Here is a 16395-nt window from a genome sequence, read left to right as displayed (position 1 = left end):
CTGCAATTTCGTCCACTAAATGGTCGAAAAAAAGCCATGTTATCTTCGCTGTTGTTGGTCTCTTTTCAAGATAGTTATTGAAAGCTATTCCAGGGCATCTTCAAATACCGACGCAATAACCTTCTCAGCCGCGGAGTCATCGAACGCATTCCACTTGAATATCTGTCCATTGAAATTTGTACAGAAATATTGGAGTATTCATTATTAAAATTTAAAATCTCGGGTTTGATAAAAATTTTTCATATATTCTTTTAATTAAAATCTTAATTTTATTTTAGAAAATATTCAATTGAAAGTAATTGGTGAAATTATTTTCTTTTTTAAATAAAATAAAAATAACATAAGCTAATAAAGACAATTAAAATTTTAATTTGACATAATTTCCATTGTCAAAGCAATTTCAATTAAAAATTATTTATAACAATTAATTTCGTGATTAAAAAACAATAAACGCTAGTTGCTCTGTTGTCATCATTTTTTTGTTTTTTTTTTTGAACGCATTTTTCGTATATCACCAATTTGTTTCTTTTACCGATATTATTTTCAATTAGCAACCTTTTTCAAAGCTTAATGTAGACTAAGATATATTTTATTTGTAAATAAACTAGAGCACCAAGAATTTTTTATACCCTCCATCATAGGATGGGGGTATATTAACTTTGTCATTCCGTTCGTAACACATCGAAATATTGCTCTAAGACCCCATAAAGTATATATATTGTGGGTCGTGGTGAAATTCTGAGTCGATCTAAGCATGTCCGTCCGTCCGTCCGTCCGTCAGTCTGTTGAAATCACGCTAACCTCCGAACGAAACAAGCTATCGACTTGAAACTTGGCACAATTAGTTGCTATCGATGTAGGTCGGATGGTATTGAAAATGGGCCATATCGGTCCACTTTTACGTATAGACCCCATATAAACGGACCCCCAAATTTGGATTGCGATTGCACTAACCGAAGCATATTTCATCCGATCCGGCTGAAATTTGGTATATGGTGTTGGCATATGGTCTCTAACAACCATGAAAAAATTGGTTCACATCGGTCCATAATTATATATAGCCTCCATATAAACCGATCCCCTGATTTGGCTTGCGGAGCCTCAAAGAGAAGAAAATTTCATCAAATCCGGCTAAAATTTGGTAAATGACGTTGGTATATGGTCTCTAACAACCATGCAAAAATTGGTCCATATCGGTCCTTAATTATATATAGCCCCCATATAAACCGATCCCCAGATTTGGCTTGTGGAGCCTCTAAGAGAAGCATATTTCACCCGATCCGGCTGAAATTTGGTACATGGTGTTGGTATATGGTCTCTAATAATCATGCAAAAATTGGTCCACATCGGTTCATAATTATATATAGCCACCATATAAACTGATCCCCATATTGCGAAGTCTCCAAGAGAAGCAAATTTCATCCAATCCGGTTGTCATTTGGAACAAGGTGTTAGTATATGATCTTTAACAACCGTCCAGAATTGGTCCATATCGGTCCATAATTATATATAGCCCCCATATAAAACATTCTCCAGATTTGACCTCCGGAGCCTCTTGGAGGAGCAAAATTCATCCGATCCGGTTCAAATTAGGCACGTGGTGTTAGTATATGGTCGCTAACAACCATACCAAAATTGGTCCAATCACACAAAAATTGGTCCATATCGGTTCATAATCATGGTTGCCACTAGAGCCAAAAATAATCTACCAAAATTTTATTTCTATAAAAAATTTTGTCAAAATTGTATTTCTATAGAAAATTTTGTCATAATTTTATTTCTAGAGAAAATTTTGTTAAAATTTTATTCGGTTCATAATAAAATTTTCATCATTGTCAAAATTTTATTTCTATAGAAAATTTTGTTCAGATTTTATTCGGTTCATAATCATGGTTGCCAAAAATAAAAATAAAAATAATCTACCAAGATTTTATTTCTATAGAAAATTTTGTCAAAAGTTTATTTCTATAGAAAATTTTGTTAAAATTTTATTTCTGTAGAAATTTTTGTCAAAATTTTCTTTCTATAGAAAATTTTGTCAAAATTTTTATTTCTGTAGAAAATTTTGTGAAAATTTTATTTCTATAGAAAATTTTGTTAAAATTTTATTTCTGTACAAAATTTTGTCAAAATTTTATGTCTACTTTGTCAAACTGAATTATATACGTATTGGATCGATCTTTTTTGATTTAATATATACCACGTATGGACCCACATACAATTTAGAAGATGGTGTTAAGAGGTTTTAAGATACCTTGCCATCGGCAAGCGTTACCGCAACTTCGATAATTCGATTGTGGATGGCAGTGTTTAGATGAAGTTTCTACGCAATCCATGATGGAGGGTACATAAGCTTCGGCCTGGCCGAACTAACGGCCGTATATACTTGTTTGATATATATTTTATTTTCACATAAATTAATATGAAATATTGATAAGTTTATAGTATTGGTTTTATAACCCAAAAAACTTTAAATATTTTATTGATTTCTTGCACTGTTTTGTTGCAAACAAACCAAAGCTATTTATTAACTATGAATTAATTAAGAAAATATTTTGCCCATTTGCCATAAAACCAAATCCAGAGTAAAAACAGAAACTGGGCTAGTTTTGATTTAGCTTTTATGACTTTTTATTATCAATCTTGTTTTAGTTTTTATTATTTTATAATCTTAGGTAACTCATAAAAGCATGAGGCACATATATATTTTTTTCTTTTTTGGAAATCTGAAAACAAAAAGACTAGAAGATATGTAGCCATATTAATTTCCTATATAACTCCTGTTTCAGTGTATGAGCATCTAATGACCAAAACAAAAGACTTAAGCCGCAAACGTGTTTTTAGATTATCGTTAAAATATGTCATAATAGAAAGGTTTCTTAAAATTGGAAATATTGATGCAAATACATAGTTATAGCAGATAAATATATATAAAAGCCATATAATCCATAATAAAAAACGAACTAATTTTTATATTTTATATAATCAGTTCATAATAATTAACGAAATTTTTGGAAATTTTTATCATAAAAACCTAAGTATTAATAACGTAACGTCTGCTATATTCTGGAAAGATCACTACATAACAACTAATTAATATAGATGCGGGGAAATTTTTGATGTTCTACACCTTGATAAGTAACTCATCTTAACACCTAACTTATAGCTGATTAAGTGGTGGTCATAAGTAAGTTTCACATATTCATCTTTGGTATAAATGGTATCGGATATATCGCACATATCGCCCAACAGATCATAATGGATTGTTAAACCCACACATATAAGAAGAAACATATCATTAAATTTTTTGTGCTTAATTAAAGAAGATTTGTTATCTTATACATTAATGACAAGTATCCTAATAATTTATATGGAATGGTCTGTAACTTAAAACTACAATTGTGGGTTTACTACTGTGTTCAAATAGTAGGACTTTGTCCACAATTTTAAAATTTTGCATTTATTCTGACAAATCTATATCGTCATTTTAAAAAGAAATCAAGTGAAAGCGGCAACCTTGTTCCACGGTTAAGTTAAATTTTTGGCAAAATTTGGCGGTGCAACTGCCAAGGGTTAGTCTCGCCTACCCGACTCATAAAACACCAAAAGTATTCATTATTGAGATTTTGGTCGATCGGAAAGAATTCAAGTTGAATGCGTTCTCTACCAACTTTGAATAATTTGGACCAATCGAAAAGTTTCGTGCACAAAAAAATAATTTGTGAATAGCTACAAATTCAACAAACGAAACGGTTTTTGCAACACAGCGTTACTGAATATGAAAAGAAATCTACTACGATAATCGAAAGCGAAAAAGTCATATGATTAAAGGGTGATACGGTCAAAATTTGGTCAATATAAACTTGACGTATTTCTTTCAATTTTGCATTTAAAAACCCTGAACACCCCTCATTTTGAAGGTGTGTGTGTGTAGAATGTTGCTCCTATTTTGATTTTGGAATTCACTCTTCAGTTGTCAAAATGCTGTCCAAACAAGAAGAGCAGCGTATCAAAATTTTGCTCGCGCATCGCGAAAATACTAGCTACTCGCATGCAATGCTGGCAAAATCGCTAAAAGTTGCCAAATCAACCGTTACAAATGTAATTAAAGTGTTTGGGGAACGTTTGTCGACAGCCAGGAAGTCTGGATCGGAGGGAAATCAAAAACCGGAAGCCACTGAGACGACAAAGAGAGTTGCCGGTAGTTTCAAGCGAAACCCTAACCTCTCTCTCCGAGATGCCGCAAATAAGCTGGGTGTATCGTCTACAACCGTGCATCGAGCCAAAAAAACGAGCCGGACTATCGACTTACAAGAAGGTAGTGACTCCAAATCGTGATGATAAACAAAATACGACGGTCAAAGCGCGATCCCGGAGGCTGTACACGACGATGCTGACGAAGTTTGACTGCGTGGTAATGGACGACGAAGCCTACGTCAAAGCCGACTACAAGCAGCTTCCGGGACAGGAGTTTTATACGGCAAAAGGAAGGGGAAAAGTAGCAGATATTTTCAAGCACATAAAACTGTCAAAGTTCGTAAAGAAATATCTGGTTTGGCAAGCCATCTGTACCTGTGGCTTGAAAAGCAGCATTTTCAAAGCTTCCGGGACTGTCAACCAAGAAATTTACGTGAAAGAGTGTTTGAATAAGCGTCTGCTGCCTTTCCTGTTCCGTACTGTTTTGGCCGGATTGGGTATCTTGCCATTACGGTAAAAAGGCCATGGAGTTGTACGCCGCCAACAACGTGCAGGTGATTCCCAAGGCCAAGAACCCTCCCAACACGCCAGAGCTCCGCCCAATTGAGAAATACTAGGCTATTGTCAAGCGGGACCTAAAGAAGACCAAAAAACTGCTAAGGACGAGCAGCAGTTCAAGGCAAACTGGCTTTCTGCAGCGAAGAAGGTGGACAAGGTGGCTGTTCAAAATCTGATGGCAGGTGTCAAGCGTGAGGCCCGGCAATTCGGATTTGGAAAAGCGAAAGCCTAACTGAATATTTTTCTTGAATTTTATACTAATTGAACTTGAAAAATAAATTTAATTTGATTTTTTAAATAAACGATTTCACCGATTTACACGCGTTTTCCCTTGACCGTATCACCCTTTACCCCGTGAATGCCTCAACATCGACGACAAAGTAAAATTTTGATGGAAAGGAAAAATGTTGGTGGAAGGACCAGCCGGGAGCTGCTGCATCCGAGTGAAGCGAACACAGGAGTTTCTACCGAACTTAATTGATGCATTTTAGCCGAGAGGTGCGTAATAAACCGCCACAATATTTGAAGAGACATGGTAAGGTGATTATGCACCACAAAATCGATCGGCCCTATGTTGCATAACCCATAAAAACACTCAAATGGGAAGTCTTATCCCAACAGCTGATTAGCTTCGGCACTAGACACCAATTGATAGATGACTCAACACCAGCGTTTCTTTCTTATGAGGAAGTCTTTACGGTAGCCGTATCTTGCTGGAGAGATGGAGAAAAGAAGTGTCAGATTTGGCTTGCGGAGCCTTTAAGGGCCAAAAATAATCTACCAAAATTTTATTGCCATAGAAAATGTTGTCAAAATTTTATATTTCTATAGAAAATTTTGTCAAAATTTTATTTCTATAGAAAATGTTGTAAACATTTTATGTCTTTAGGAAATTTTGTTAAAATATAACTTCTATACAAAATTTTGTCAAAATTTTATTTCTATAGAAAATGTTGTTAAAATGTTATTTCTGTAGAAAATTTATGAAGCATTTCATAGTTGGAGTGGAATATTTTGCAAAATCTTTTAAAACATCAATAATTCTAACAATCTACCAAACAGTAAAAAATATGCCATTTTTGGTAGACTCGTGTTCATAATTGTATACAGCCCCCATATAAAGCGAACCCCATATTTCAATTCTGGCTCTATAATTACCGCACAAAAGTTCATATCGGTTCGTAATTATTTCTTCCCTATATATACCGGTCAAGAACTGAATATATACGTATTAGTCGACCTTTTTTGTCTACTATATATCCCGCATGGACTAACTTACAATTTAGATGATGATGTTAAGAGGTTTTAAGATGCCTTGCCATCAACCGCTACCCAAGTAATTTAATTGTGGATGACCGTCTTTAGTAGAAGTTTCTACGCAATCCATGGTGGAGGGTACATAAAATCCGGCCTGGCTGAACTTACGGCCGTATATACTTGTTTAACTTTGGTCTTAAACCATTGGTGAAAAGTATGAAAAATTTTGAATTATTTTATTTAAAAGTATAAAGACAAATTTTTAAAATATAAAAAAAAACCTAAAATACCCCATACTACTATGGAATGCTGTGGGGTTTAACTATAATATATATCTCTTAATCTTATCCCAAACAAAAGACTCAAGCAACAAACTTTCAATTCTCTTTCTGCAACAAAGCACTGTGGTATACTCTTTGAACTTCGATATGAAAAATCCCTCCTGACCTTGATTTTTATAAGACCTAATCAATTTGGTATTCTCCACTTATAGCCCAAAGATCATCAAAATGAGTGAAAAGTTTTATATTTTGCATCTTTGGATAATGTCAATTTTACAGTAAAATTATTTCAGTCAAATATTATCCTATATACTTTAAAATGATCTAAAATATATAGGAGTAACACTAGCCAAACAAAAGACTTAAGAAACAAACTTCCAGTTCATTTTCTGAAAGAAAAAAATATTATGTCCTCTCTGAACTTTAACATGACAATAGATTCACTTTTTTCAAATTTTGGCCTAAAAATAATACAAATTAATAAAAATTAACATTATTATGTGAATTTCTTAAAACAGTACAAGCATTTCGGTCAAAAATAATCTTACACCACTATAAAAATAATTTCTGTCTTCCTCTCACTTCTCAAATGAAAGACTTAAGAAACAAACTTTCAATTCATACTATAAAAATAGTACACTATTGCATGATCCTATAACTGCTTGTTCAAACGATTTTTATTGCAATTAAATCAATTTTTCCAACTTTTGAAAATCATCAAAATGTATAAACAGTATTTTATTTAGCATTACTGCGTTATGTCAATTTATTAAAACGGTACAATCATTTCGACCAAAAATAATCTTATACCACTATAAAATAATCGAGTTTCTACAATAAGATCCACACTCTCTCCCACTTCTCAAACAAAAGACTTAAGAAACAAACTTCCAATTCTATGACTGCTTCAACAAGAAAAATCTCGTGTTACTGTAAAGTCGAAAGGTATTTTCAAAATGCCGTCGGCATTGTTTTATTGATGACAAAGGCATTGTATAAGTGCTTTTCTTTTTCGATTGATTTTTCGTTTGACAGTTCTTTCTAAAACTTCAACATCCCCAAATAAAAGACTTGCATTTAAAATTTCATTTTCTTTTTCATGTATTTTTTTTTTCAAAAATTAAAATATTTCTTTGCTGGTTTTTTGTGTGTGTTTGCTTTTTTATATAATAAAAAAATAGTATATTCTACAATTCATTGGTATTTTTCTGCAATAAATATTTACAATAAATTGTCAAAGGAAAAAAAAAAACATAAAATAACTAAAAATAAATGTATAATAAATGTTCATAAAAAATAATACAATTGTTGCAATCAAATCAAAATCATATATACAATTTTGCGAGCCAAAGGCCCTGTCAACGTAAAATTTGTAAAAAAAAATATCTTAAACTTAAATAAGAAAACATGCATAGGAAAAAATCAATCAATTCAATATGTACAATATTTTGGTATAAACAATCATAGAAATAACTCAAAATATTTTTAAAAATAAAAACTTAAATTAAAATTCTCTAAACAACTTACGAAACTAGTATTTGGAGTTTTTTTCAAATTGGTGAGGCAAAGGCAAATGCAGGTTTTCTATTAACAAAAACCAACATAGGACACATTGCCATTTTATATACAATTTTTGTTGATTAGTTTGAACGGGGAGGGGGAATGGTGGTAATTACTAACTAAAATGTTTTGCATTGACTAAAAATGGTTTGATTTTTTTCATATTGAGAGGTGATTTTGGTACTTGGGTCATTTTAGCCTCTAAACGCATACAATACCTCTTTGGGCATGCGAATGGGGACCAAAAGGATAACTGTTCTCGGCCATTTTTTGCCTTTTACTGGCTTCCGAATCGGAGGAATTTTCTGAGTTCTCAGCTTCATTGCTTAGGTGATAGAATTTGCGACGCATATTTTGATGTCTTTCTTCTTCGCTGATCTCACTCAACATATCGCTGTCATTGCTGTGTACCGAGCTGCGGGATGTTTTCATACTCAAATCCATGGGTCCATCTTGATTCATGGGCTCTTCTGTGAAATGGTTGGCAGGTGAAGTCTCATTGGTAATGGAGCATACTGAGACAGGTGAAAGAGACTCCATTTTTGCAGCAAATGAGGGTTCAGGGGATGGAATTACAGGGCTGGTTGCTTGCGTTTGAGCTGGCACTTGATGTTGTAGAGGAGAAGCCCTTAAAGGAATTGGACTATGGACTTGATGGTGGTGCGTGTTTGATAGCGATGCTACTGGTGAAATAGAATGATGGGAGAGGGCGGCGGTACTAATGGCGGTGGTGCTGTTGTGCATATATTTGCCATCGTGTTCATCATCATCACCAGACACACAAAGTTCAGGAGATTGCCGGGCTGAATTATTGTTGTTATGGGTATCCTCATGAGTCATGGAGTGAACTGAATGATTGGTTGGTGAAAAACGTGACAGAGATTCGCCGGAAGCAGCAGAGTCTACTGATTGTCTATGTTTATACATTTCCGACCGATAGGCAACATCAACGGCAGCGGCAGCAGCAGCTGGATGATAACCAGGGAACAGTAAATGTGGAGGCATTTGAAAAGCTGAAGAAGGAGATCCAGGAGCACCCAAGGCCGGAATGGAATTCATCATGCTGAAGAAAGGTAAGGCAGCAGCGGACATAAATGGACCAGCAGACATTTCAGGTAAATATGAAGGATATCCCAAATGAGGAGCACCAGCGGCCAAATGTGAAGAACGTTGAGAGAACTGTTGTTGGGCAGCAGCGGCAGCAGCAGCCATATCACCAAACGGGGAACCAGCATTTGCAGAAGCGCTACCACCATTGGCAGCAGCTTTAGAGGCAGCCTCAACAGCTTGCTGTTGTTGTTCTTGCAATAGACAATGAATTTTAAACCAATTGGAGCGACGGCCATAGCGTGAGCCACCCTTGGACATGCCAACTGTGTAGCATTTGCGCAAGCGGCAAGCCTTGCATGTGGTACGATTCTTTTTGTCAATGATACATTTGCCATTATTTTTACATTCACTGATTGAGGAAAGATTGTTATAGGAGCGGCCAAAGAATGACTAAAAATAAAATAAAAAAAAATGGATTAGTAAAAATTAGTCAAAAAGGGCCTTAAGGCAAAAACCACTAAGCAAAGTTCATTTTTCTTTTTTTTTGTATATATAAATGGGAGTGAAATAATTACCTTGCATCCTTCACAAGTAAAGGCACCAAAATGGAAACCAGCAGCAGGTTCTCCACAGACTTTGCACGTTTGATTCATCTGCAAAAAAACGGAAACAAAATAAAACTTAATTTTCTTGTTTTTTATCTAAAAAATATTTTAATCCTAACCATTTCAAAAATCATGGCTATATTTCTGTTTTAAAAATTTTTACTAGTGTAAACTCGATGTTTACCCTTTGAGGAGATTAAGGCAAGTGTGTAATTTAGTCTAAAAAAACTAAGTTATATACTAAAAAAAGTTTAAATAGGATTTAGTTTTAAATTTTTATGACCTAAACCATTTGCCATTACAAAAAACTAAAGCTGGGAGGATTATGCAACCCTAAAAGGTTTTATGACCTTTGCACACACGCACACACACAAACTTGGGCACTTTTGTGTACAATTGACTTTTCTTTAACAGGTAGAAAAAACGTTTGTTTTTTTTTAATATGAAAATAATTTTCAGAATTCTAAAATGTGAAACCTTGACTATTAAGGTAAGAAGTCATAAAAAATCAAAATCTAGAATTTTGTGCAATTTTCAATTTTCGAGAAGATTTTAATGGGAAATTCAAAGAAAATTTCTGGGATTCATACAAAAACAAAACAAGGAAGTATTTGTTTTCAAATAATTTTTTTTAAGATAAAAAAAATGACAACGCCGGCGGATGTGTTTATTTTAAATCCATGAGCAATTTTTTTAATTGACTCAAAGTCGAAAATTTTTTTTTCGGCAACACGTCTTTTTCTAACTTACCTTTGTGGTTTTGTGTTGATTAAATCCTTATGATGTATATCCAAGTTAGGTAGTGTTTAAACTTTTTCAGTTATTTTTTCCAATTGATTTCACTTTTTTTATCAATCACTGCACTTCACTTAGATTTTCTTGATATATTTTCTTTCATAAATTTTTTCAATAAAGTTTTTCTTCTTCTCTCTCTTTAATTTTTTTCAGTTATAATTTTTTAAACGTCTTTTTCATATGTGTTCTGCTTTTTTTGCAGATCTTAATTTTTTATAGGAGAAAAAAATCTTAAAATTCTAAGAGCGATATGTTTCTCTATTCATTGCTATTGAAGTACAAGATACCAAACTGTTCTTCCATTACATTTTATACCACCTAGCCCAAGCGCCTTGTATCATAAGCAATGTTAAAAAATACAGACTCTCTCTGCTCTCTCAGGTAAGATAAGTCATATTAAGTAAAGAACTCTGTCTATCGTATTTGAAAACAGATAAATGCCTCTCGCTCTGGCATTAAGTAAAGATCATACACGTATATATATAAGTTCTCACTCTCAGCGGAAAAACACAAAGGTAAATTCACACACAAACACAGGCCCAATATTTTTAACCCCTGCTTGGATGGATTTTACTCTTTTGGCTCTTTCTTGGCATGTGGATTGGTGTGTGTGTGTGTGTGCGTTTAATGAGTATGAAACCACAGAATGAATGAAGCAGTAGCAAGCAGCATATCATTTGTCTTGTGTGTGACTAAAGCCGTAATGACATTCTCAGTCAATGTTAACGGAAGCAGGGCTTAACATTTTAAGCCTAGAGACTAAAGTGGGGATTAACATAGTAAATCTCTTCTAAATCTCCAGAAGAGTTAAAGGTCTCTAACAGTAGAATATACACCATTGAATTTACAAGGAGACCGGCCAGTCACTTAACATTCATGTTAAGTCACTTAACATTCATGTTAAAATGGAATAAAATATTTAAGAGAGAATTCTCCCTTAAATTAAACAAACAACATTAAAATTTAATTTAACATTTTTTTGAGAAAAAGAAATTCAAGATTCTGTTAAGAGTTTTCTCTCTCTCCCAATATTATATGGTTGGCAAAGAAAATGTTATAGATTATTTTTTTTTTCAAATGCTTCCATTCGATTGACTTCATATCTCACTTACAGTAAGCCCTATATGTTTTACATTTAAAGAGTATATATATATATATATATATATATATATATATATATATATATATATATATATATATATATATATATATATATATATATATATATATATATATATATATATATATATATATATATATATATATATATATATATATATATATATATATATATATATATATATATATATATATATATATATATATATATATATATATATTGTTTTTTTTTTTTATTTTATTTTCAAAAGAGGGGCGGAGTTTTAAGTAGTTATGTGCTAAAATAAAGATTTTTAACGTAATGCTTAGTTTTAGTAACAGTTATTTATTTATGATAATTTAATTTGTCAAGAAGATATTTTTCTATGGTATTTTTTTTTTTTGTTTCATTTTGTTTTTGTATGTATAATACAATGATTTATAGAAAATATATATCGTAACAATAAAAAAAACTTGTTTTCCTACTAAACAAAAACCACATATTCTTGGTAGATTCAAATTATTGAGTATTGATATTTGTTTAGTTATTTGTCTTTCGATTTGTTTTAGAAACTTCTATTTAATCCATTAAACTATTCTCGGGGCGTTGTTAAAATGTTTATAGCTTATATACATATACAATAGTATATTGATTTTGAAAATTACGTTTTATCCTAAGGCCATATTATATCATCAATATTTGTTAGTTTCCAGTCGATATTGACAATTGATTTGAATTTTTAACATTTTTCCATTATCGGGGGGATCTTATTTTATGATATTTACAATAAACAGACTACCGGGGGTTTTGTTGCTTACAAATTTGAATTTCTTAAAAGGAAATAATTTTTTTTTATGTTTACACAGTTTTAGAAATTAAATGTACAGAAATTACAGAATAAGTCATACTATTGAAGGTAAAAAATAAATTTATGTTTAAATTTTAATTTCATATTTCGGGGTCTTTACATGTTGATGTATTGCTTTTTTTTAGAATCGGAAGGACTCTTAATTACATCTAGCCTTTTAAATCAGTCTTATTATCAATAATATTTCATATAGGACTAGACATTTTTACTCAAATTGTTTCCTTCAAAATATGAAATTTTCTTAAACAATAGAAATATTTTAATAAAGATTATTAAATTTGACGTATTGACTCATTTGAATAATTTTACAACTAGTAAAATCTGTAAGTTAAAAATTAAAAAAAAAATGTTGTTTATTAAAAAATTCTGTCCCATTTTATTTATTTATTTGTTTATTATTTTTTTTTTGTGGTAATCAAGATACAGGTCGGCTTTATTACTCCAACGTAACAAAATACGGCCAAATTTTAAAATTTGAAAGGGCAATCAATATAGTCCAGATACACCGATAAATTTTTAAACCTATAAACCTATCAATTTTTCCTCGGGGTTTAATCGCAGGGCGATATATAGCCTTCATTAATTAAATTATTTTGCTGCAATTTAGCACTTCGACGATGATTTATGTCGGTTTCGTATTTGGTATAGTTCCTATACATGTAGACTCTACAACCCAGCAATGTGGTATCACAATGGACTGAATAATTTAAGTGAGCCTGATACATCGGGCTGCCACCTAACCTAACCTAACCTACAACCCAGCAAAAAAAAGCGTCTCCAAAAGTGTTGTGCAATTGTTCTGTTCGGATCCGGAAGTGGTGCAAAATTGGCGCAGAAGTGATGAATCTAACATGGACATGTCATAGGATGGATGTCCACCATTTCAACAACCGTTAGGTTAGGTTAGGTTAGATGGCAGCCCGATATATCAGGCTCACTTAGACTATTCAGTCCATTGTGATACCACATTGGTGAAGTTCTCTCTTATCACTGAGTGCTGCCCGATTCCATGTTAAGCTCAATGACAAGGGATCTCCTTTTTATAGCCGAGTCCGAACGGCGTTCCACATTGCAGTGAAACCACTTAGAGAAGTTTTGAAACCCTCAGAAATGTCACCAGCATTTCTGAGGTGGGATAATCCACCGCTGAAAAATTTTTGGTATTCGGTCGAAGCAGGAATCGAACCCACGACCTTGTGTATGCAAGGCGGGCAGGCTAACCATTGCACCACGGTGGCTCCCTGCACTGAATTCTAACTCGGTGTTGTAGATGTGAATTAAACATTTTGTTTTATTTTGCCAAATAAATAATTTTTATAATTTTAATATCCTTCACTACTACTGTGGTACAGGGTATAATAAGTTTGTGCATTTGTATGTAACGCCAAGAAAGAAAAGTCTGAGACCCATCGTTTAGTATACCGATCGTCTTAGAATTAAATTCTGAGTCGATTCAGCGATGTCCGTCGGTCTGTATATGTAATTTTGTGTGCAAAGTACTCAAATTTGCCACAGAGGTTTACATTAGCTCAAAGACAATCGCTATTAATTTTGTAAAAATCGGTTCAGATTTAGATATAGCTGCCATATATATTTATCACCGATCTGGTCATAATTGACGTATTTATCAACGTATTTTATCAAAATTTCGGGCAGCCAAATATTTTGGGGCTTTCGTGAGATATGCAAAATATCAGCCAAATCGATTCAGATTTAGATATAGCTTCCATATATATCTTTCGTCCGATTTCGACTAATATGACCCTGATTTGCTTCAAATTTTGCACAAGGTGTGCGTTTAAAGGTATCGTTAAGCGTGCCAAATTTTGTTCAAATCGGTTCAGATTTTGATATAGCTCCCATATATATCTTTCGTCCGATGTGAATTTATATGGGAAAAAAAGACAGAGTTTTGCCCTGATTTGCTTCAAATTTGCACAAGGAGTACATTTAATGGTATCGTTAAGGGTGCCAAATCGGTTCAGATTTTGATATATCTCGTATATATATCTTTCGTCCGATTTGCCCTTATATGGCTTCAAAAGCCAGAGTTTTGCCCTGAGTTGCTTCAAATTTGGCATAAGGAGTACGTTTAATAGTATCGTTAAGTGTACCAAGTTTGGTTGAAATTTGTTCAGATTTAGATATAGCTCCCATATATGTATATCTTTCGCCCTATTTACACCCATATGACCACGGAGGCCAAAATTATTCTCCCATTCACGTTTTTTGCTGAGATATCAGGATTATTATTCTAACTATGCATGCCAAATTTGGTCAAAATCGGTTCATATTAGGATATAGCTCCTGTTGGTGCACGGGGGAAGTGATGGATGATGCAAAGAGCAGAAAGTCACAGCTGATGGTTGGCTTTGCACCTCCAAAAGAATTCGAGGAGAATATGTTCCCAATGAACATATGAACAGAGAAATAAGAAGGAAAAACAAGGGAGTTAGATTTGGTTTTGGAATTCAAGATTTATTTTCGGATTGATTCTTACCAGTAAGAATCAATCAGATTAACAGATTAGCAGAAATTGCTGTTTGACGTGGTATGGTTTAGTGGAGAATTAAACAATGTTTCGTTAATAAATGACAAACATATTGTACTTTTTTTAGTGCGAGTATCTGGATATTTTCATTAATATTTTAGGGATCTGATTCTGAGGGGAAGAATGTAGGGTTGACCTGTTTGGCATAAACAGCTCCCATATATATGTACGCCAGAGAATGTTTCATATTTTCGACCCATTTTCAATGGGAGTTTCCTCCAATTGATTCGATAGTTTCCACAGAGAATACATTTAATATGCTATTTAAGTGTACCATCTTGATCTAATATGGTCAAAATACCCACATTTTACACAAAATTCTGTGATGATTTCCCCATATCGTAGTCATATTCTACACACTGTAATGCCAAACTTTCCACAGAATTTTGGTCGAATTTTAAATAAAGCTCCGACTTGTGGAAATATCGCCCGAATTGGCCAAATAATATATCACAACGCACAATTGACACATGTCTTGGCGAAATTTAACCAATATCCTAGTAAAATCTCCACTGCTGAGTAGCAAAAATTATAAATATTACATATGTATCGCCCGATAAATCATAAATGCTCTTTTGTACAATTGCATCAAAATTGCTCTAGCTTTATATTTCTCATATTTTTTACTAACATTGTGTTTTATCCCAGGGTGTTTGCCGATTTAATTTTTTAATTATAGCGATTTTGTAGAAGTACAAAAAATTTTCTCCAAATCGTTTTAGATATAAATATTTGTATATGGGAATATAAATTTTGATAATAACTCCCAACAAATTTGAAGGAGTTGAGATGGTAACACAAGTTTTGGTCTACATAATGGTGAAGGGTATAATATAGTCGGCCCCGCCCGTTTTTAGACTTTACTTACTTGTTTTTTTTTTTTCTAATTTTTCATGCATTCTAATTTTTAATGCATTGTAACGTTTAACCAAACTATTTTTTAAAAATTTGCAAATTTTCTAGAATGGATTTAGCATTTCTTACACAAAATTTAAATAAATTTTACTATTTTATTAATTCTCACTCTGTTTTTAACATTTTTGAAACAAAAAATTTAAAATTACCCCTTAAAAATATAAAAAAATGAGTTTTGGAAATAAGTTTAAAGTAGTGTCTTTAAAAGAACTTAAATTTTTTTGTTGGGAATTTATTAAAAGTTAAGCATTTTCTGTTGTTCAAAAAAATTTGCTAGTAACACTTGAAAGAAAAAATTAATTATAAATTTTTAAAATATCTTTAGCGCTATACGAAGTTCAAGACAGGGCAAATTTAAGGAATATTTACACATTTCAGAAACATACGAACACAATTTAATTAATAGTCAATCAATGAAGAAAAGTATAAACTATTTTGTCCAAATTGGGAATTTTGTACTTTCACCCAGAGAAGGAGTATGATCACCTCAAGCATGTTTTAAGAGCAAAATGTTATTTTTGGGTGGTGACCATGTAACATGGTTTTCGCAAACATGTTATTTTCTCGGAAATCATGTATCTGATTTCGGCAAGCAGGTTATATTTGACGAGAAAATAACATTTTAATGACAAACATCTTACATGGTCACCATACAAAAA

The 16395-nt window shown here is 32.7% G+C and overlaps 1 protein-coding gene across 1 annotated transcript; it reads right to left on the bottom strand.

The window, feature by feature from the left end:
- Positions 1–7369: 7369 nt before the first annotated feature.
- On the bottom strand, positions 7370–10560 carry kni (knirps). The gene is made up of 3 exons (XM_075306142.1): positions 10259–10560; positions 9479–9556; positions 7370–9353 (listed from the first exon to the last, which is right to left on the bottom strand). The coding sequence occupies exons 2-3, from the start codon at positions 9554–9556 to the stop codon at positions 8055–8057; spliced, it is 1377 nt and encodes a 458-aa protein (XP_075162257.1). The 5' UTR covers positions 10259–10560; the 3' UTR covers positions 7370–8054.
- Between the last annotated feature and the right edge of the window lie 5835 nt (positions 10561–16395).

Source organism: Haematobia irritans, chromosome 4, assembly GCF_050003625.1.
Source record: "Haematobia irritans isolate KBUSLIRL chromosome 4, ASM5000362v1, whole genome shotgun sequence".
NCBI classification, from domain to species: domain Eukaryota; kingdom Metazoa; phylum Arthropoda; class Insecta; order Diptera; family Muscidae; genus Haematobia; species Haematobia irritans.
Note: the sequence above shows the minus strand (reverse complement) of the source record. Positions and strands in the feature narration are given on the sequence as shown.

Coding starts and splice junctions, on each gene's coding strand:
- kni (XM_075306142.1), bottom strand. CDS start 9,556: ATGAATCAAACGTGCAAAGTCTGTGGAGAACCTGCTGCTGGTTTCCAT. Junction 9,354..9,478: donor TTACTTGTGAAGGATGCAAG/GTAATTATTTCA, acceptor TTTTATTTTTAG/TCATTCTTTGGCCGCTCCTA.